The 24,052-nt window shown below is 26.6% G+C and overlaps 2 protein-coding genes across 2 annotated transcripts in view; one reads left to right on the forward strand and one right to left on the reverse strand.

Annotated features, from left to right (window-relative positions):
* Nucleotides 1-1,661: 1,661 nt before the first annotated feature.
* LOC103569081 (ubiquitin carboxyl-terminal hydrolase 31) lies at nucleotides 1,662-17,916 on the reverse strand. The gene is made up of 4 exons (XM_014441458.2): nucleotides 16,842-17,916; nucleotides 5,869-6,242; nucleotides 4,353-5,769; nucleotides 1,662-2,737 (listed from the first exon to the last, which is right to left on the reverse strand). Exons 1-4 carry the CDS (start codon nucleotides 17,709-17,711, stop codon nucleotides 2,606-2,608), a joined length of 2,793 nt encoding a protein of 930 aa, XP_014296944.1. The 5' UTR covers nucleotides 17,712-17,916; the 3' UTR covers nucleotides 1,662-2,605.
* A 235-nt stretch (nucleotides 17,917-18,151) lies between these two features.
* LOC103569107 (protein yellow) overlaps nucleotides 18,152-24,052 on the forward strand; it is a 64,764-nt gene continuing 58,863 nt past the window's right edge. Inside the window, exons 1-3 of the mRNA XM_014441419.2 lie at nucleotides 18,152-18,178; nucleotides 18,552-18,816; nucleotides 19,507-19,663. Of these exons, the coding sequence (XP_014296905.1) occupies nucleotides 19,635-19,663 (29 nt within the window). The 5' untranslated portion in view covers nucleotides 18,152-18,178; nucleotides 18,552-18,816; nucleotides 19,507-19,634. The remainder of the gene's footprint in view (nucleotides 18,179-18,551; nucleotides 18,817-19,506; nucleotides 19,664-24,052) is intronic.

Raw genomic sequence — 24,052 nt, forward strand, 5'->3', positions numbered from 1 at the left:
TTTGTAAAAAAACATCCGGGTGAAGATAAAATATAAAAAATTTTTTAAATAAATGATAACTTTGTGAAGAAAGAAAATAAATAAAAAAGAAATTATTTATTAAATAGTAAAAATTTTTATGTCAGATTGTTGATAAAAGGATTTATTCGAACTTGAATATTGTAAATATTTGTAATTAATTATTTCTTATGGTCAATCTAAACAAATTGATGTTAAATTTATGAGTGTGAATGTAGCAGATATCAGACAAGTTTACAATTATAAATAAATATAGTTAATAATTAATAAAGTAACATTTAAAAAAAATGGGCATTTAAAAAATTTGAAAATTAACAAGTGCATTTTTTATGAATATTATTTTTTTAATTATTTACTCTATTTATTTATAGATGTAAATTTGTCTAATGTCTGCTACATTTTATACTTATTTAAAACACAAATTATTTAAAATAAGTTTTATATTTATTTATACTTATGATAAATTTTTTAATAAAAAAAACTTTTTTTTAATTGTTACTCTGTTTTCAAATTTATTGGACCAGTTAGTAGTTTTTATTCTATTTATTATAAAATTTTATATGAAAAAAAAAAATTAGATGATACTGAAATCAGCCACGATTCTGAAGTTATCAGACAATAAATAATTTTTAAACTTTATTTTTGACAATTAAATTGAAAGAAATAAAAAAAATAAAAAATGCACATGTAGAAAATTTAAAAAACTGTAAGTGCATTTTTTTAAATACTTTTTTTTACAACTTATCGTTTTGAATGAATTCAAAAAAATATTAGACGTCGGCTAACTTGAGTACCATAAATCAGCCTACATTTCATAATTTTTGGAATTTTTTCAAAACGATAATTTATATAAAAAAATATTTTTAAAAATTGCACTTATAGTTTTATTTAAATTTTCTATATGTGCATATTTTTAGTTTTTTTTTTGTAATTAATTTGTTAGAAAAAACAAAATCCAAAAATTTTTAATTGTTTATTCACTTTAGAATCTTTTAACTTGAGGATCATAAAACTATCTGGTTTTATTAATACAAAGGATTAAGAAAAAAAAACGAATTATTTATTACAGGATTTATAAATATAATTAATTTTTTAAATACATGGAATATCGTTTATTTTAACAAAATTATATCAGTCAGTTAACGAACGTACATTATATTTAAAAAAGAAATACATTGATATATATATAATATATATATATATATATATTCAATAATAATTAAAAATTTGATATATATGTGTATTATATTTTATATTTATTTATACTTTAGTCAAAAATTTTTATCTTTTACATGACTAGTAATAAAATTGTTACCTCAAAATAACTTAAATATTTTATTTATTTTTCCGCCATTTATATGTAATATTTACACATATGTATATATAAACTTTTATTTTTTTATCTCATATCACTAAAATTTTGACTTTAAATAATAAATTACTCGAGACTTTAAAAAATGTTATCATTCAACAGTACAATTAAACAAAGAAAAAAAAATATATATTTGATATTCATTAAAAAAAAAAAAAAAACAAAAATAATTATTAGATAAACAACAATTTAATATACTGAAATTATTATTTAAAAACTTTATTTATTTAGTTTTTTTTACTATTACTATTTATTAAAAACTTTTTTTTTTCATTCTTTGTTCTTTCGATATTTACTCAAACAGTCTAAAATCACGAAGAAAATTTACCAGAGGAAGAAATTAGTACAATATGTACTGTTATATTATCTAGTGTAAATAACATTATAATTTCAGACTATTGATATAGTATTAATTTTTTAAATATTTTGGCTTGTTTAATTTCATTATAAACAGTTGGTGCATTATATTTTTAAAAAATGCTTAATACATTACATTAATAATAATAATAATTATTATAATAATAAGTGTGAAAAAAAATATCAATTTTTAATAATTATTTTTTTTTAAATATTATTTTATAGAGTAAGGCCACTAGTATGGTAGGTGATATAAATACATTACAAATGTTAAACTTCTAAAAGCGCCGATTCAATTCTTTTTTTTTTTTTTTTTTTAAATTATTATCAAACGAGCTGCATTATTATAAATCGCGTCCTCAGATTCTAATCGCGTATATAATTTATTCACAGTCAAAGTTGTCCAAAAATTTTCACAAACAAATATATTTATTTTAATAATATTAATAATAATAATAATAATAATAATAATAATAGTAGCAATGATAATAGTAATGATAATAATAATAACTCACATCATACTTATTTTCACTTCGACTATTTTCAAAATTAATTAATATATTTTCTTTATTGTCACGGACGTGCGTTGTCAAATACCAGATCATTTAATAATCATCTATTTACAAATATTCGAAACGCTTTACCCGCTACATTTTTTAAAAATTTATATTTTATTATTTGCAATAATAAAATTTGGATGACTCGCATTTTATTTAGTTTTTTCTTTATCTAATCTACCAACTACTAGCAAATACAAAATTCGTTGGAATTGTTTATTTTCCTGCACATTAATAAACCGTTTAATAAATTGCGGATCCATTTTATGCAGCCAGAGTTTCATCTGGCTCAAATTGTACGTTACAATGTTGATTCGTGTATTACTGCAGTCTCGGAATCATTTGTAATAGTAGTTATGGTATTAGTGTGATTAATTGGCTGGCTAGGTGTGAGAGTTATTGATGACGTCTTTCTGATTGGTTTTGGCGAAGCCTAAATTTAAAAATAAAATAGTTATTATAAATTTTATAAAAATAGTATATTGTGTGACAAGGGATAAAACAAAATGATTTTAGATCTGAGTGAGGGCTGATCACCCGCAGTCTGAAATTGTGTTTTATTCTGAGTTACACACAATATTTTTCATGACTACCTGCATTAGAACTTAGTTTCAGTATCAGCAGCCAGAAACAAGTTAATTTAAGACCAATGGTGTGATCAACTATTAGCGTAAACGTTAATTGTCATTTGCAATTTATAATTAAGCAGAAACTAAATACTATCTATTATCTTCACTAATTTTTATAAAACTTAATCACAGTCAAAACTGTCATTTATGTAAATAAAATTAATACTCTGAAATTATTACTAAACAAATTTCAAGTGTCTGAGTTGAAATTGTGAGAGCCTTTAGTTAGCGAGTAGAAACATTACTTGTTTCTTCCCAAGGGACGAAACAAGTTTGTTTCTGCGTGCTGACTGAAGGTATTCATTATTTGCATGTTCGCTAATATTCATTTTCATCATACCTGTGCCGAAAGTTTAAATTTCCGCCCTGTTTAGAGAGAAGAAAGTCGTTCTTTTCTTTTATTAGAAAACAAATAAAAATTAGCGCATGCGCCATTCTTCCTACAGAGACAAGATTTTATACTTTCAGGTGCAGGTCTACACAAATTTTTGTATTAATTCAACACAAATTTTATGTTAAATAATTGAACACATAAAATCTGTTATTTCGACAGAAAATTTGTGTAAATTCAAGACTTTTCGTGTTAAAATTAACTAATAAATCTTAGCACATAACCTAACCAACTCAAGTATACTAATCTAACCTTAATACCTCATGCCAATTTAGAAAACAATTAGTTCGATTTTCTGTGATTCTTCTAAAAAACGGAGCTATGAATTATCCTCCCGTAAAATGAGAATAAAAAAAATCATTGAACCTGATCATAAAACATTCAACTTATCTATGATAATATCTAACCCTTCAGCACCCGTGCTATGAGTTTTTTTCCCACACTTGACTTCAAATATTTTTTTCTAAGTAATTTCAAATGGAATGACCTAGTGAAATTTTTTCTATCCTCATAAAATTTTATGCTCTTTATGATTTTGAAATTCAAAAATTATTTCGAACACTATAAATACTTCTAAAAGATTTATTTTAAAAAGCCATGAGACTTTCTCATCAAGTGAGTAAAGTAAGGGGTAAAAATGAATACGGTTCGGCACAGTTCGGACAGTTCCGAATCTTTTCGGCAATCACCGCCGTATTTTTTAGCCGTTACATCGGTCATTGCATACAAAGTAAAAAAATAAAAAACAAGTACATTATAGAAAATTTTAAAATAAAAACAAGTGAGATATTCAAATAAATTATAAGTACGTCATCACTGGGAAAATGCATAATACGTTTGTTTTATTTAACTGAAAATTTACGATGCGCCGACTTTCCTCCCTAGGTGTGTAATATACTATCGCGTCATTGAACTTAAATTAACTTTTTTTGACTGGCTGCAGAGACACTGAAACTTCAAATTTCGATGCTGCTATCATGAAAATAATATTTTAACATTATATAAATTATTAAAAAACGTCTAAGTACCCATTCTCGTCGCGAAGGAGCTTCATCATCAGAATAGTGGTCAGTTTCACCAGTTTCAGTCTCTGTTGCTACGTTTCTCTTTTGAGGTTGCAATGTCGCATAATTACGGCATCCACGATTAAAATTATTTAGATTTTTTTCTTCAACAATTTTATCCTGACAAAGAATTTCTTGTGATTTGCTCTGTTTGTTATTTGAAAAATTATTTGATGAATTTTTGTTGTTGAAATGAAAAGGTGGCATTCTAGAGACCCAATGATCGAGACCAGATCCCGTAGAACTCGTTGATGCAGCTGATGAATTGCCGGTTGAATTGTTACTTCGCCGTTGATAAAAAAGCATGTAGGCCGAATTGGTTACTAAGCTTGTCTCCGTAACACTTTCAACTCGCGTGTCATCAAAACAATACCATTGACTGTCATATGGGTTTCTACAGAATGCAGTATAATGTCCGCCTTGCAAATCTTGCCCATGATGATTGCAAATGGCATATAAATCATATACATTTTCGTCGAACTTGAGAGGCGCATTGTGGTGCTGACGTGTTCGAGGTTTTTTCCACGGTGACCAACCAAGACTTCCTAGTGTAGCGACAGTTGTGTGATTTTGTATGCCACCATGAGCAAGATGTGGTGTCATATCGAACCCAAACAGTGGAAAATCAACGAGCATTGTGAGCTTAGATGTCGACTGTTGTTTTCCTTGTTGGCGGAACCGTTTCAAATGAATCACCAGTATGTCCGGAAGTGACCAAAGCCCGAGTTTTTTAACAACCTCTTGTTTTTTGTTGCATGAAGGACAGTGCCAAGCGTCTTCAGCTCCAAGAATTTCTTCGCGTGTGTACAGATCGAAACATTCTTCAAGCGTAACAGCGCCACCGAGCTCAGCATTTGTCTTTAATTGTTTGACACTTGCATGCTCTTCTATTTGATCAGTATCATCATGGATAATATTAACTTTAGTCGCTTCATCCCATTCTAATATCAATTTAACGTGCTGAGGACCTGAGTCGTCGGCACAAAGAGCCAGAGCTTGTTCAATTTGCTCCGTATAAAGTGGGTGCTCAACACAAGGATCAATACAAGGATGTTCGTCTTGAATAGGCGTTGCAGCTGGATCCGCAACACGAATGTTGAATAAACCAGGACTTTGGCTTGAAGTTAAAACGTCGTCTGTTAATGTTGTGTGCATTTCTTTTAATAATAACTTCTGCAAGTCATCGTAAGAAGTTTCTCGTGATACTTGCATGGTGTAAGGACTACCAAAACGCTCTTTTAAATCTCCTTTAACAAGTACATTAACCCATACCAGAAGAATATAAGCTTGCTCGGTTGGTTCTTTCAATTGAGGCAGCTCTATACAGTAGAGAGGATCGTTCTCTGTTATTACTGATAGCGGTTGGCAGTCAGAAAAAGTACTGAAACATAGTAAATAATAATGTAGATAATATTAGCATTAAGATAAAATTAAAAAAGTAAAATACCGTAGATAATAAGTAGATAGAGTTATAATTTACCGATGGAAGCCTTCATCATGGACTTCTGTAAGCAGCATGTGGCTTTCATCAATTCCCGTATCGCTTGCTAAGATCTCCCTCAGCTCTTTAACATTCGCCATTTGATTTACACTGACCCCGATTCTCACTTGCCGAGGTTGTTGTGAAGTATACAAAACATTAACATATAAATTTATTTGACGGTGTTGCTGAGGCACTGGCACTGATACGCATAGAAATGGATCAAATGTATTTGATTGCCGTTGACATCTTGGACACGTTAGACTTGAACGAAATTGCGCCTGAAATATTTCGTGAACGAATGAATGATTGCATCGAACATGATTCGCTAACGTTTCGTCGGCTACGACATGGTCTGGTCGTCCAAAAGAATTCTAAAACAATAAAATTTTTTTTAATTAATTTGATTTTAGATTATTGTTTCTTTGTCAAAATTTATTTTAGTAATTTTACTTAATGTTAGATAATTACAGGTAAAAAAATTATTATTGGTGTACGTTGATAATAAATTTATATGATAGAAAAAAAATTATCAATAATAGTGTTCTTTGTTATCAAAGATAAATTTTTGTAATTAACAAAAATTACTCGAATGAAGTCGACTTTTTTTTTGATAAATTAATTGATGAAAAAAATGTAATAAATAAAAAAATGCCATCTGGCAGTTAGAATAAAAGGTGAATTTTTCGAGAGACGTTCTAAAAATTTTGAGTTCTCATAAAAGCAGTAAAAGTAGTCATTAAGGAGGACCCTAGTGTGACAGTCTGAAAAAAAAAAAGATTTTTGGGAATTTTTTTAAAGAAATCTAAGGTATAGAATGTTTTAAGGATATATATTTGTGGATATATAATGAATACAAGATGAAATTTTTGGACCAAAAAATTCAAAATTTAGCGAATGGTTCACAATCTCCCAAGGCTCAAAATAAAAAGTCATGCTGCAGTGATAGCGACCTTTACAGTACCGGAAATTAAAAAAAGCCAAAAAGTTTATTAAACTAGAAGGTATTTTCTGTGCCATAGCCCTCGGGTTAAGAAAAAAATTCTAATTTAACAAAATGGTAGTTTTAAAAAAAAATTCAAATTTCGCGCGAAAATTTGATGATTTTTAGCCTGGGAAAATTACATTTTTGATTCGATTTAAAAACTGGAGGTTTATGGTACGTAGAAACATATAAAAGAAGCTGCAATTCGAATCAAATCGATCGGATGATTTGTCTTCGAGTTACAACTGCAATTTTGAAAAATGTATTTTCGAGACCGATAATCGGCTGCTCTTCAGATTACTGTAACTCAAAAAAACTATTCGAAATATGCACTAAAAATTTTAGTATATTTTTGAAGCTATAGACTATCAAAATATGCAAAACAAAATTGATTTTTTCAAAATTTTACACTAGTGATTCCCCTTCAAACTATATTTAGTAAGTTTCTTAATTTTGTTCAAATTTTAAAGGGTATCAAATAATTGGAAGAAATAGTCGAAACGTTTAGTATAAGGACAAAAATTGAAGCTTATTAAACAAACTTCAAGAAACTTTTCACAGAAACTGTTACTAAATTTTAGTTTTAAAGTTCTACAAACTTTAACAGGGTAAAAATGATTTTTTTGAAAAATTGAGTAAATTTCAAACAACCATAACTTCTAAAAAAATCAACCGATTTAGCCCATCTTCGATCTTGGTCATGATAATTGCCTATAGAATAAGTGTATAAAGTTTCATTAGGATTCGATAAGAATTGTAGACGTTATCGTAGCGAATGGTGATATTTTTGGAACCTACTTGACCAATTATGATAGGTTATGGCTAAATTCTTTAAAAAAATCGGCCATGACAAATTCAATAGTTATAACTATTAAAATATAAATATATTAAAATATAAAATGTATAGATTTTAGAAAAATTTACCTAAAAAATACATCAAGAGTTTATTGTTGCACAAAACATAAACTTCCTTTATGAGGGTAAAATTAAAACCGAGAAAATAAATTCCCTTTTTGCTATCGTTTTTTATCTTAACATCCAAGAGAATCTATATCAGGGATGTCTATATTTATGATATCTGGCGTACATGACTGGTGTCGGAGTGGTAGTTTAAACTATACATCAAAACCTGTACTACATTTAGTCAATTTATCAACTAGGTATATAATCTCTATATTGTTTCAGAGATCATTTATGCTTATGTCGGTACACAATTTACATAGACTTCCGTGTCATCGTCGATGTGGTTGGTTTGACAAATATTTGTCATGCGTACAATACACCAGCCTACGACTCTACAATAATATGAAATAATTTCAAGGTTCAACTAGATACGGAAACGGAAGGAAAAAAAACTTTAACTTACGTAATATCTGAATCAGCGATTTAATTAAAACGTAATTACATATATAATAATGTGCAATGTATATCAATAAAAATGTTTTTTTTTTTTTTTTAATTGTTACTGTCATACTATAATTAGCCGACGTAATCACAATGTAAATGATTCTATCAATTAACTTTGCAGTCTAGCTTTAATATATTTAGTTAATTTTTGTAGTGATGCTAAAAGATGTTTTTTACTTGGCAACTACATACAAGCATAGTATATCTGTACATACATAGTATTGTCGAGAGTATGTAGAGCAACGGTAAATGTAATGACAACACAAAATTATCGACTTTTCTCTTTTAAGAGTCTAGAACGCATGTGAAGAGCCGCGTGATGCAGAGGTAGTGTGGGCTTCATCTAATTAAATTACAATTGGTTACTGACTCATTGTCACATAATATGCCCTTGAATCATCTTCACATTTTAGGGAGTCATATATACAGTTAAAATAATTTGCCTTTTTTTTTTAATTTAACAATCTTATCCTAAAAATTCTTAATTAATAATTTTTAACTTAGCAAAATAAATTATTAAATTTAAAAAATTGTTGTTTATTATATTTTCATTAGTTGATTTAAATTTTCCTGAGCTTATAATTAATAAACTCATCTACCCATAAAGAAAAAATATGAACGTGGATTGTTGGTTGTAAGTTTTTGAAAAATTTGATCAATAGGTAATTAGTTTTTTTTTCTCTTTGAATTTCTGTATTTTTTATAGTAAATTTCGTAGACTTAAAAAATATAAATATTAATTTAAGTAGAGGAGAGAGGAGCAAAACGGGGTACCTACGGAAATACTAGTTTTTGCGGACTAAAATACGCTGAATCTTTTTTTTATTTTTAATGATATTCAAGGTAAATAGACAAAATTTTTAGCTGCCGTTAATAAATAAAATTTTTACTTTTGGCGGGCAAAATGAGGTACCCTGAAAAAAAGCTGAAAAAAAAATTTCTGAAAGTGGATCAAATTACATTAAATTAAATTTTTTTTTTATGTAAAATACATACAGAAAAATTACATTTCACATCATTGGTGGATACGAAGGCAAAAAAAAAATTTTTTGTGGGACAGAGCGGCCCCCCTCCAAAAAATGATTTTTTTTTTTTTTTTTTAATTGAATTGTTATCAATTAAAAATTAAAATATTATTTTCGAATATTTTTAGTGGCCAAATTTGCCCCAACTACCGAAAATCAGCTGAAACATGAATTAACATATTAATTTTTTTTTAATTTGACGATAAAAATATGAAAGAATCATTTTTCAGAACTTTCGGCTGGTCCATTTTGCCCCAGGTGTCATGCGCAGGGCTCAAAATGCGCAAATATATCGGATATACAGTAATTAGACAAAATTTTTTTTTCTTTTTTTTTTTTTTTTTTATAAAATTTTGGGGGTACCTTGTTTTGCCCCTCCCTCCCCTATATTTTTATAAAAAATATAAAATTCAATTTTCTTACAATAATTTTTCATTTTGTATCTGTAAAATGAACAAATATTTTTGAAAATCATAATCACTATTATAAATTGTAAGATTTGCTTGAAAAAGTGCACAGAAAAAAAGAATTTTTTTTTCTCATCTCAAAAAATTTTTTCTCGCCCCAATAAATTTTTGTTTTTCATTTATAATGTTGAAAATTATTGCGCCAAAAAATATTTTTTTTTTGTGTATTTAAATTTTAGTGTATAGAAAGGCTCCGAGTAGATACAAATTTTTTTAATAAAATTTAATATTTAAAAAATTTATACGAGCTACTTAATTTTTTTTTTTATACAAATAAATACATAAATAATTTTCATAAATTTTAATTTAAAAAACTAGTGATAGAAAAAAAAGAAAAGTATTTAACAATTTTAGTGATTTCCACTTTTTAAAAATCGCTTTATCGCATCAAAATTTTTGGAGGCAAATTTAAAAAATATTTTAGTTTGCCTTGAAAGTAAATCGGTAAGAATGTCTAATTAATACAAAATGGCTCAGAAAAGCGATAATTAATGTAAAATGTCCTCACTATATAAATTATTATAAATAATAAAAATGAATGTCTCGTATCTTATCGTTAAGCGAGACAATGCCTGATAGCTGTTGCTATTATTATTATAAATAAAAACAAAATACTTGGCAAGTTCAGCATAGTTAATATACAATATACACTTTCAACATATCTTGTTCATTGTATTAGGATACACTTATACTAAACTATCTAGCTAATGCAAGCATTAATTAATGCTGAGTGCATAGTCCGTGAAAATTTCACGAGTCTTACAACTTAAGCTAAATCATAAAATATAGGAGAAAGTGGTTTGTTAGTCATATATTATAAATACGATAAGAAACAATATTGTTCTGTCAAACATTTATTAATTTTTAAAAATAATTGCCATGGAAATTTAATAAAATTTATTAATTTTACAAGAATATCAATTGGTTTCCATAATTTAAAAAATTATAGTATGATTGTCAATGAAAATACAATGTGATTAATTAAAATGTTGAATTGGATTTTAATTAAAAAATACAGTATATTTATTTTAAAAAACTCAATTAGTTTTTGATAATTGCGAGTTCATTAAAGTTTTGCTATGAAATTTTTCGTGATTAAAAATTAATTATACATGAAAAAAATTTTAATTAAATAAAATTATCTCGAAATTGATTAGAACACTATTTTTTTAAGAGTTTAACATTAAAATGTAAATAACTAGGAAGCTATGCAAAATTTGAAGAAACGTTGTCAAAAATAATTTGTAGGGAATAAAATTTTCTACAAAAAAAGATCTTATGAAATTTTGTGAAAAGTTTGATAGTTTCGCTGGAAAAGTAAAAAGATCTCGAAATTTACTATAAATTTGAATTCAAGCTCCAATAACTTTTGAACAGATAAATTCATCAAAAAATGATAAGAGCCTTTTTTTGATGAGCGTTTAATTCTCTACAAGATTATGCATTGCCCATTTCATAATTCTTATGTGTTCACGAGTTAGAAAATTCATAAGAAAAAAAGATCTTATGAAATTTGGTGTCTTAAAATAATCAAATTTCAATCTTCAATATTTTTTAACCCTTAACGGCCACATGGGGTGACCAGTCACCCCAGGCTTAAAAAAAGTGGAATTAAAGGTTTTAGACCATTCAAATAAATTGGTCAAAAAACTCAAAAAAAGGAAGTTACCCCATGTGGCTGTTAGGTAGCCTGGGTTAGGTGTGGCCGTTAAGGGTTAAATAGTGAGACTTACGACAAAAATGTAAGAAACTTTTTTGTAGAGCATTCAATTTCCCACAAAAAAGTATATAATGTTTTGCTGTATGATCAAATAATGAATGAGATATTAATTTTTTTCTAATGGACAATAAAAAAATCGAAAACTGCAACGCGCAGGTCCTTCTGATTAAAGTTAAGAGGTCATTTTTGGTGAGAATTTTCCATAGGTGTCTAGCAACAAATTTTTCAGTGTAAAGAGTAAAAAATAAAAAATATTCGATTTTTTTGACACACTACTGTATATATTTGTGGAGAAAAAATGGCGAATTTCTTATGAGTTGAGACCATCAAATTTGAGTTTTTATTTAAATACTAATGAACGGAGCGGTTTACAAGAGTAAAATTTAAAAGACTTCTTGAGGGTTAAAATCGAAAGCTACTAAAAAAAAATTAAAGTGATGTCGAGTTTTTTGGAAGATGTGTTTACATCCATACAGATCAACTCACATCCAAGTGAAATTTTTTTCAATTAACTTTTTTTTAATAATAATCAAAATAAATAATCTTATAACTACATCAGGAGTATTAATTAAAATCTCCTCTTGCAATTGGTGTAATTTTTTTTTTTTTATTATATAAGTGCAATATGAAGCTGGTGGAAGTGATTTAACGTGAGCGGATCGCGATTTTTTGATGTGGTGACAATAGAGCGCTTCTCGTTCGAAGTGTGCAATTATTGAGTTAGATATGATTTTAAAAAGTTTCAAAAATACAGTACTAACTTTTTTTTAAGCCTTAACTAGTTTTCAATAATTGCAAGTTTTCAGTTTCACTATAAAATTCTTTGTATTTAAAAATGAATTATCCATGAAAAAAAAATAATTTTAAATTAAAATTCAGGTTTTTTAAATAACTATTATTACTTAATTTAAATAAAAATAAAATAAATTATAATTTTAATTTTTATGACATTTATGACTCAAAAATTAAAAGTATATAAATAAGTTTATTAATATTTTATATTTCTGAGTCATTTTAACTTGTTCATAATTTTAAGTAGTCGGCTTTAAATTTTTAAAAAATTAAATTTAGAACTGTGTATATTTCTTGTGTGTTGTTTTTAAAATTATAAGGAACGTCGTTAAATATTTAAAATATGAAGGATGAATCACTTAAGGCGGAATAATTATTTCAAAATAATTAGATATACGAGACAGTATCAGGTTTGATGAACAAGAGATAATTGATCCGACAAGACACTTGTGGCTTCGTATGTGCAACTCACTTCGAAGGCTACATCGTACGCATTGTAATCAAACAAAATGTTGTGAATATCAAATTTCTCATACTTGCATTTATCTAGTATACATATTGACATTTTAAATAAATTCCCAATTATTTTACATTTTTTTAAAAAGTATAATTAAGTTTTTTAACGCCTACACGACATGAATTCTAAGATAAAAATTATTTACAATGATAGAGCACGATTTTAAAAGTTATGCTAAATGCATAAAAATATTTATCAATAAAAAAAATATATTGCTCTGAATTTTAATTTCAAAATATTTAAATTTTACAGTATAAATATTTATTTTAAAAATTTTTTAGAAAAAAATGAGGTCTTAAAAAAAAATTAACATATGTTATTTAAATTATAAATATTTTTTTTTCACGTCTACAAACTGTTGACTTTTTTTAAATAACATAAATTTTCTTTACAGTGCAATAAAATTAATTTAAACTTTTGAATTTAAACGAAATTACAAAGAGTTATTTATTTTAGTAATTATTGTAAACTGTGGTAAGAAATAATTGTCTAAATTTAAATAATATAACAGTACAAATGTATGTGTGACGACATTAAATAACAGAACATTGGTTTTGTGAACACGAGGAACTTGTTGATTGGTTCTGGTAAACCGCGCGCTCCAAGGTTACAAGTCCCTTCCTCACTTTATTCATACTCACATTAATACTATACATTATTGTAAAAAAAAAAATTTACAAGTCTCGCGAGTGATGCTTGGTCTATAAATAGACTTATTGATAACGATATCCATCTATCAAATTTTTAATAGCTCGAGATATCTCTCGTTACGCGGCAACTAAATAGGTAACATGTTTCCAATATTAAATAATTAAGAACATTATTAAAAATATCAACAGACATATGCAGGAAGGACATTCAGGATTCAAAATAAAAATTAAAAAAAAAACAAAAAACAGAAAGTATAATGACCCTGACCAACTTTTTTTAAAAATTCCGGGTCGTCATTATAATTCATTGCAGCTAATCACTCGTGCATTTAAATATTAATATTAAAAATATACTACAATGTAAAATAATTTGTTTTTAGTACACTAAGGTCATAAAAAAAACAGGCCTTTATTTTAAAAGGAAAAAATCAACAAATAAAAAAGTAAATGTATACAAGTAGTCATACTGGTTCTAAAGAATTTTAAATGTATTGATCTACTTTAAAACTTATTGACAAGGATACTAATTTATACTATTGATATTTTAAAAATAATACCTATTATTTTTTTTGCGATCTTAACTGTATAATTTCCGTTTCCTTCACAGAAAAAAAGGATTTAGTGCAAATAATTTTTACTTGCTCTGAGAAATTGTTTGTATTTAGAATTGAAAATAAAAATTTTCTTAAACCGAGAAAATTTTTGTTTTCATTTCATAATGCAAAATTTTATGTGTCAATAAATTATTTTTTTCTGTGTCGTATTCTACACTTATATTTAAATTACAGTCTTTAAATTTTATTGCAAGTAATTCGAGCCTCCATTTTCTCGGCTAAATATTTCACTACATTTCTAGCAAATTAAATTTTTTCTGACTCTCCTGACCATTTTTTTCCTTGTCTCACTCTTTCATACATCACTTATTGCTGTCTTTTCTTATATCTTTTTTTTATACTTATTTGCAATCACGATCACGAATAATACGCGTGATATTAAATACCAAAAAATAAATTACAAAACATGACTTGATATAATCTGGTGATAATTAGTGATTACGGTGATTTTTATACTTCCTTTTTTAGTCTCCATCGAAAATGAATTATCAATTGTTATTAATCTTTGATTTTTTATATTTAATTATTTTGTAATACAGTAGGACCTCATTATAAGACTATTAAATTCTTTCTCAAACTATCACGATACTTGGTTTATAAAAAAAAATAACAAATAGTCTTACAACGAGGTCCAACTGTAGTCTTTTTATTATTTTTGTTTTCGGACTCCGATTGAGTTATACTGAATATAAATATGTGTACAGTCGGGCCTCGTTATAAGACTTTGTCATCTTTTGTATAAATTAGGTATCACGATAATTTGAGAGAGAAACTTATAGTCTTATAACGAGATCCTTTTGTATTTATCTTTTAGATATTATGGTTGTTATTAATTTACCATAACACTTTACAATTTTAATTACATTTGTAAAAGTGCCGAGGGCATTAATAAATAAATAAATAATTTATGTTTATATTAATTGAAATTTAAAAAAAATTTTTTTACCTCAATTTTTAAATTATCCAATACAATTTTTAAAATAATTTATTTACGTCGTGTTCTGTTGCTTGCTCTGCATATTTATTATATATTTACGTCTTTATTTTTTTTTTTTTTTTGCTTTAAAACAATCAAATACTAGACATACGTTCTGAGCAATAATTCAAACTTGCTATAAATTAAAATTAAAAACAAAAGAAATATTAAAAGAATAAAAACTAATATCTTTTGTTTGTATTTTTTACTATCTTTTGTTTAAAAATTACCGGAAATTAATTATTATTTATCCCATACTCCAACAATATTTAGAAACAATAGAGTAATTATTTGAGCTGGCACCAGTTTACTCGCTATTGTAAAGTAAAATTTATTATAAAATTTTTTATGTTCGGGAAAGAGATATTTTTATCAATTTTTTTTTATTAGTTTTTAAATTATCTAAAATGTATTTATAAAAATCTATTAATCCTAAGTTTCGATTTCATATTGACCACAGATTTTTTAAACTTAAATTCCCATGAACCCGAAGTTACGAAGATTGCTATCCAACGAAAAAAATTTTTTTCTCAACTGAACATAAAAAGAATATCCTCTTCTAAAATTTAATATTTGCATGTTATTAGTCTAAAATGTATAAAAATTTAGCATCAGTGTAATCCATTCACTGAAATGATCCCATAACCACCATAAACTCATGCTCTTTCATACTTTTCGTGAAAAAAAAATTCTAAATGATCACTTCCAGATTCGTGTACCCTCTGTAGTTTTTACATAATCTTACGAATGACATAAGAAGTGTAGAAAAAAATCACCATAAGAATCCATCCACCGGAACGACCTCATAACTACCATAAGCTCATGCTCTCTCATACTTATCATGGAAAAAAAATTCTGAATGATCACTTCCAGTTCCATGTGTCCTCTGAAATTTTCAGATTCTTAAGAACGACATAAATGTCGAAAAAAATCACCATAAGCATCCATTCACCGGAACCGCCCCATAACCATCATAAACTACGACTTTTTTTTTCTAACTGCTTCATTGTTTCGCTATTCGAATCAATTTCTACTAATTTTTTTTCAAGACGGTATTCAAATCGTATTCGCTTCGCGCCATTTTCTTAACAGTTTTAACAGAACCACAAATTTATCGGATTTTTTCAGTCAAAAAAATAAAAGAAAGTAAAAATTTTTCCAGCTTTGTGATAAAATTCCCTGACTTTTCCTTGATTTTTCCGATATTTTCAGGTTTTCTAGAAATGTGGCCATTATTAATTTGACTTCCACATAATTTTGTTAAGAAAAAAAAAATTATCTACAAGATATCCCAATAAAAATAAAAAATTTCCTTTAAAAAAAATTGTCTCTTCCTCAAATATTTAAGTGAAATGAATTTCGAATATTTTGAAAGCTATTGAACTTTAATGATTACCTTGAAGCAGTAATTTGAGCGATCTGATAAGTGTTCCATTACGGACATAATAAAAATAATAACAATAATACGATAAAATAGATAACGGCGGAATATAAATAATGGTCGTATTATGTAGTATTGAATCAAGCGAGACAGTTTAAGTTTAGTCGAAATGATTCATTCTACAAATGCAGTCATTATCCTCCGCGCAGTTACGTCATTTGTTATCGTAATATTAGCCCGTGTATTTAATGAAAACAATGGCCACGGTAAAATATCCCAATAAACATTTTTACGCCAGCAAACTTACACACCTCAACTTTAAAACAACAAAATAAAGAAGATATTTAAAAATTAATCATACCTAAGTCTTTAACAGATTAAATTTAAATATCTCGTTAAATATTTGTCAGTAATAAAAAATAAATAATTAAATAATCACCTTTATACTTCTGTATTTTTTTTTCGTCGCTTGATTAAGATCCTCATGGACTTTATCTAGTAACCAAAGAAGAAATTCTTGAGCATCGTGCTGTAAATTACCACGATACTGACTGCCATACTTGTCAACAACGTTTTTAAAAGCAGTACTCATTTCAGGATCATACTGACAGCTCCATATTGCCTTTAATAGTAACGCTAATTGTTCAGTTATTTCACCCTTAGTGCCATATTTTTTCGAATTCAATTTATTTCTTCTCGATAAATCAAATTTGTATTTGTCAAGTACAAAATACTCAGCAAGTATGTCTGTATGTGATAAACATTGCAATACAGCATTCATAAAACACGTGTTGCCATGATTTCTCAAGCCAATAACACCAGGAACACGATCTGGAGGAATATGAGGTGGTCTAGGTGGAGGTACACGTATGTCATTGACACTTGATTTAAATTCATCGTGTCGTGATACTTTATGATTTTGTACACCAACATTAGACATATGTTGTACCATTTTATTGATTATTTTTTTCCACGAAGGCCGTCGAAATATTTTTTTATTACTAATTTGTCGGTCTTGATAATTAATATCATTCATTTTAATATGATTATTTTGGTCTACTTGGATATTATTACGTGAATTTTCCCGCGCACTTGTAACACTATTGCTATTGTCTTTAGTATCACGTAACTTAAATCGTCGACGTGACATTCTCGTTGCGTTTTGAAATTGATTTTTAGTTAACGTAAATGTTCTTTTTAATTGTGAATTTGTTGTTTCACGATTTTTACTATCGGATTTAACCTCTCCCACACCCAACTCGCCCTCAGAAACTGATTTCATCACCGAGCCTATTTTCTCAATACTCATTTCCACTTTACACTTAGTTTTCTTTTTTTTAATACTTGCGACGTTATTTTAAAATCATTTGAATTTTGAATGTTGGTTTTTTAAATTGTTTAAATTTTTAATTGTTACATAGTTGTAATTATTGATATAATTATTTTTCAGTACTATGTTGGACAGTTAGTAAGCTTATGAATATGGCAGCCATTTGCCATTGCCACTAACACTGAAGACAATATCATGGGACAACACTTCCACGATTTCACTTGATCACGCGACCTCCAATTTTTAGTGCTAGAGTTATTATACTGTGGCGCTCTTTGTCGTTGGCTCTGTAATTTAACTGTTGATAATGTAAATTCATATATTATTATAAATATATAAAAGTGTGTATATATATATATATATATATATATATATATATATATATATATGAGTGTAATGTAACAGACAGTTGGAAATTATTAAATTTTTGAAGAAATAAATAAAATGTAAGCAAAATAAAAATTTAAAAATGCAGACTTAGATACGAATTTTAAAAAAATACGCGCGTTTTTTAGGTTTAATTATTATAATTAATTTATTTATTTATTTAAAATTAATAAATTGGTTCATGTCTGCTACATTGATAATCATGATGTAGCTAACAATTGGATGAGTGTGAATGTAGCAGACATGAGACAATTTATAAATTTTAAATAAATAAATAAATTAATTAAAATAATAAAATTTAAAAAATGCGCGTCCTGATGTCTCAAGTATTTAACTACGCATTTTTAAAATTTTTATTCTACTTACATTTTGTTTATTTATTCGGAAATTTAAAAAATTGCTGATTGTCAGCTACATTAAAACATGATCCAGGTTAGAAGACAATCGAAAATGTTTTTATTTTTTTTTACTGGTGAATTAAAAAAAAAAATTTTAAATAAGCACATGTAGAAAACTCAAAAAACTACATGATTTATTGTTTAAAAAAAAAGTCAAAAAATTATAAAATGTCGGCCAATTTCAGTATCATATTAATGAACCCAAAAGAAACTTAAATTTTCGGTATAAACAAATTCGTTAGGGAACTCATCTGACAATCGGCGATTTTAAAGTTTTGGAAGAAATAAAGCAATGGAATGTAAGTAAAATTTAAAAAATTATTTAGATATAAATTGAAAAATCAGTACGCGCATTTTTAAAATTTTTTTATTTTAATTAATTAATTAATTAATTAATTTATTTATTTATTTAAAATTAGTCAATTATTTTATGTCTGCTACATTACAGTTACAATGTAGCTGACAATTAGCGATTATTTAAATTTGGAACAAATGAATAAATGAAATGTAAGTTGAATAAAAACTAAAAAGTGCGCATTTAGATGCCAATTGAAAAATCATGACGCGCATTTTTATTTATTTCATTATTTTACTTAATTTAATTATTTATTTAAAATTAGTAAATTGTCTATCGGATTTACTATTAATATTATAATTATTAATCAGACTTAAAGCTATACGGAGAGAAGAAAATGGGAATTTTTCCAATTTTACTTTGGGAAAATTCCTTTGTTGGTATTGTAAGTTTTACTATATCAACATGTGAATTGTAACTATGTCACAGCAAATTTTGCTTTGTTGCATACGAATTAATTCTATATTGACAATGTAAGTTTTCCGAACCAACATTGGAAAAATAACGTAATATAGAAACAATTCCAATGTTAACATGTTTTTATGAATTTAAATTATAAACTTTTTAAAGAATATTTTTAAAAAATTCAAAAAATAATTTTTAACAGTATCGTTATATATTTATTTTATTTTAGATGATTTTTCCTGGCCGTACTTAGTACTAATCGTTCGCGTGTAATAACTTTCCGATGCGGATCATTTTATCCTGGTGTACCAGTGCAGCCTGGATGTTTTGTTATTCAAATAAAATAGATACTGTCACATGAGCATCACGTGGGAAGGTTCAGACGCGTAAGTAATTTAATTATCTAAATAAAATTATTTGACAATTTATGATACTCCATTAATTTTTAGCGCGCATATTATTATTTTAAAAAACTTGAGTACATTTAATTTAAAAATTGGTTAAAATGAAATAATGTTAAAAATGAATACGGATATATTTGAATTATTTTGCGTATGAATTCATATTTGAAAAATTTTTTCTTTCTTTCTTTCTTAATTAACTAATTAATTAATTTATTTATATTACATTTTTGCAATTTACAAACTATAAATAACATATGGTAAAGATAATCTAAAATAAATAGAAAAATGTCTAGTGAAAATACTGTAGGATCAGTATTTTAATTAATTTAATTAATAAATTGAATAAGTTTTTTTATTGGTTTATTTTTAAAATAACTATTAGTAGTTTTTAAATAAAACAAGTAGGAAATAAAATAAGATATTTTTTTTATTATTAAATGAGATATCGTAAGTATTTAAGATTAAAAAATTGTAGTACGATATAAAAATATCCAGTTGCTAATAAAATTTAAAGAAAAATATCTACACGCATAATTTTTATTATTTTGACAAAGAAATTTACAACAATCTAAACATCAATGAAAATTTGAAGCATATAGGGGAGGGGACGGGGCGTAAACGGGTACTCCGAAAATTTTATTAAAAATTTACGTTCCTGAAGATCAGAATGTTTTTCGCGCAATGAAAAACAAAATTTGGTGTTAAAAAAATACTGAATGGCTAGATTTCTGAAACGTTTCACACATAAATGCTAGTAAGCCGAAAATCTTAGACCGCCCCCTAATTCTCGGAACTACCCCTTAAGCAGTCGAATTACATGAATTTTTTTTTATTTTCGTTGCGCGAAAAACGTTCCGATCTTCAGGTACACAAAAAATTTTTTTTTAATGTTTTTCAAATTCCAAAATCACTTTTGTAAATATAATTGAGCATTGTTTTGAATTTTTTGAATATATCTTCTTTGGAATTGAAACTAATTTAAATCTTTTACTTTGAAGTAAACAATAAATAGTGAGTAACAAATCAAAAATTATCAATTTAAAATAGGTAGCTAAAATTTTGATTTTCTTCATTTGCATCCATTATAATTATATGAAATGTAATTTTTCTCTACGTAAATTACTTATAAGAAAATTTAATTTAATCGAATTTATTTAATATCCAGAAATTTTACTTTCACCTTTTTTTGAGTTTTCTTCATTTTGCCTGCAAAAAATGAAAATTTTTTGTATTTACTTTGAGTATCATTGAAAAACAAAAGATTTAACGTATTTAAATCCGTGAAAATTTTCTATTTCTTTAAGTATCCCGTTTTGACCCCCCCCCCCCCCACCCCTATATAGTGAAAGATATTTTTATAATATGACGTAGCAATAATTATAATTCCCACATAAATTAAGTTTATTAATTTATTGTGCTACAAAAAATCAAAAGATAACAAAATAAAATGGTTTTCTTCTTTACTAACAGTCGTAATGTTTGTAAGTTCACTGAAAACTTTATTTTCGATTCTAAAAGTGGCAAACGATTTTCAATGCAATTTAATTTTTATTAATTGTTGAAAAAATTTACGGTGTAAATTATAAATTATAAATTCTTTATATAAAATTAAACAATGTATTATATCATATACAACTCTTAAAACAAAGTATGTGATTATAAATATTACATATGAGATATGCATCTTCTTTATAGATGTCACGCACTCTTTACTTTATTTTTCACTCAGGTAAATTTGATTTTCTGCGCGATAATTCAACTAACTAGATTTAAATAATTTAGTTATTTAAATGAAATATAAATTAGAATATTACGTTAATATTTAATGAACAATTTACACTGAAATTATTATACGCTTTTTATTTTACATTAATTATTCAATTAATCAAGTAATATAAGGTCTTAACTGGAATTTGTGCCTTTTAATAGTTTAAACTCTTTTTTATTGACAAGAATTGAGATGAATCAATTTATCTACATCATTCGAATTACATTCAAATTACGCGGGAAAAAAGACGATCGTATTTATTTTCTTTAAATAAATTAACATTTTAATTACTCTGTCACTAAATATGACTAATCGTGACCGAATATATAGTTATATTATATGTATCACGTTACTAATTCCAAAATTGATTCCGAAGAAATTGAGCATGCAGAATTTCTAAATTTAAGACAGATTATAACTCATTTCGAATTTTTAGTGTGCCACTGATTGAATTAGTGGTATATTCATACCTGGACGAATAGTCACTATCTACTGATTCGCAGTAAATTTCACTAATTTATTTTTGAAGAGTTTGAACATATCTCTGAAACCGTATATTTACCATATTTTTTCTCTTCCAATATAAAGATTTAAAATTGTAGATTTTCGAGCTGTTTCTGAACGAGGACAAAATGTCAGAAAAACATGGTTAAGAATAATCTTTCAAAAATATTCCCATCTGACTTAAAACTTGTCCACGAAATGAAGCTCTGAACAATTTTTTTTTTTGCACGAGTGCTTCCAGCAAATATTTTCTATGATATTTTTAAAATAAGTATTATTTATTACAGTAATACAGCTATAGGAAAAGAAAAAATATAATCAAAACATCACATACGGAAAGCAGACAGCGAAACGGACGTTCCGTACTTTGTATTTCTTTGTGTCTTTAAATGGTCACTTGAAACTTTCCAGTGAATATACATAAGTGTACATATCATTTTTTTTTTTTTTTTTTTTTTTTTTTTTCAACAAAAGCTGTTAAATTTAATCTTTTAAAAAGTGAGAATTTCTCTTTTGATTTATTGCTGACAGTACTTGGTAAAATTTTTATTTCGTAGTATTCAATGTGTTATATGATATAAACACAATCGGATTTTAAAAATATATTTATCTATGAATATTGAAAAATAGCTGTACGGATATTATTTTTTAACTTCCCGCTAAAAAAATCGATGATTTTCAAAAATTTTGGGGTTATTGTTTTCACCCCGATTTTCGAAAACCGAGTTTTTATCAGATGTTGACGTTTTGAGGTCCTAGGAAACTATTCTGACTATTTTCAGAATGATGTCCGAGTGTCTGTATGTATGTGTGTGTGTGTGTTAAAAATTATTACAAATTTAAGTCGTTTCAAAGAAAATTTTGGAATTATTCGTAAATTTTCTAATAATTTTCAAAGTTTCAAATTATTTAAGAAATTATGAACAATTCGTAAGTTCGAGATTCGCACATCCCTACTTTTTTATTCATAAATATAAATTTCTGTTATTTGAGTATTTAATTCAAAACTATATAAAGTATTTATTCGAATTGAATTTCATTAAATCTTCGTCTTGCTCTACGAGTATTTTTAGTGACTTTTTTCGTGATGCTTGCGATTCGTATTTCAATAAAAAAACTTATAGTTGCACAAATTAATCCAAATATTAAAAAATAAAAAATAAATAATACCGTATTAAGATCAATAGGCTTAAAATCATAGTTTTCAACAATATTTATAACTGACTGAAGATCGACAAGAACTTCATCAGACCATTTTTTAGCAAGTCCTGCATTTTCTAGTAACATGAAAACTTTATTAAATCTTTTTTTAACCGGCCAATCATCGCGAGTTGCATAAGCGAGAAAATTATTTCTTAAAAAATTTTTTGATAGATACAAATTTGGTTTTAATATTTCTTCATTTGTTGAAGCCGAAAAGTGAATTCGTAGTAATATTAAAACCCAAAAATAATCTTCAACACAAACATTAGATGCGTCTTTGACAACAGATTCTATGCATTGATAAAAATCTGTTATTTTTATTTTTTCTGCAACATATTCATTGTCTCTGACAACTAATTCTCCCGATTGCGTTGTATAAACTTTGTCATAAATTTTTTTTTGTAAATCACTTAAATATTCCACATTTCTTTTCAATTCTGGCTTGGTCAAAAATTTTGACAAATTTCCTTGAAATGTCGCTTGTATTATGAGAAAATAGAGAAATATTACCGAAAAAAATATACGAAGGGGAAGAGTATCTATTTTAGTTTCAAGAGAATTATTAATAAATAAACGAAGAATTTCGAACGCGGCAAATGAATATTCTTTAGGTTTTGTTAGCAGAATAACAGCATATGTAATAATTGCAATGACAATTGTAGCCGCAATCATTAAAATACCGTAATACTTATAAATTTTTTCAAGAGGCGTATAATATCCTTGATGATGTGAAAGTATAGAAATGCCAGAATAAAATAAAGGATAACTTGCTGAAAAATTATACATTGCTGATAAACTTTTAGTACACATTGCAAAATCAGATGTTCCATTCTTTAAATGATTGAAGACACCATGCGGTTCTGGATCAAGTTGATAGGCTCCGTAATCGTAATCAA

The sequence above is a fragment of the Microplitis demolitor genome, chromosome 5 (assembly GCF_026212275.2).
Source record: "Microplitis demolitor isolate Queensland-Clemson2020A chromosome 5, iyMicDemo2.1a, whole genome shotgun sequence".
Lineage (NCBI taxonomy): Eukaryota > Metazoa > Arthropoda > Insecta > Hymenoptera > Braconidae > Microplitis > Microplitis demolitor.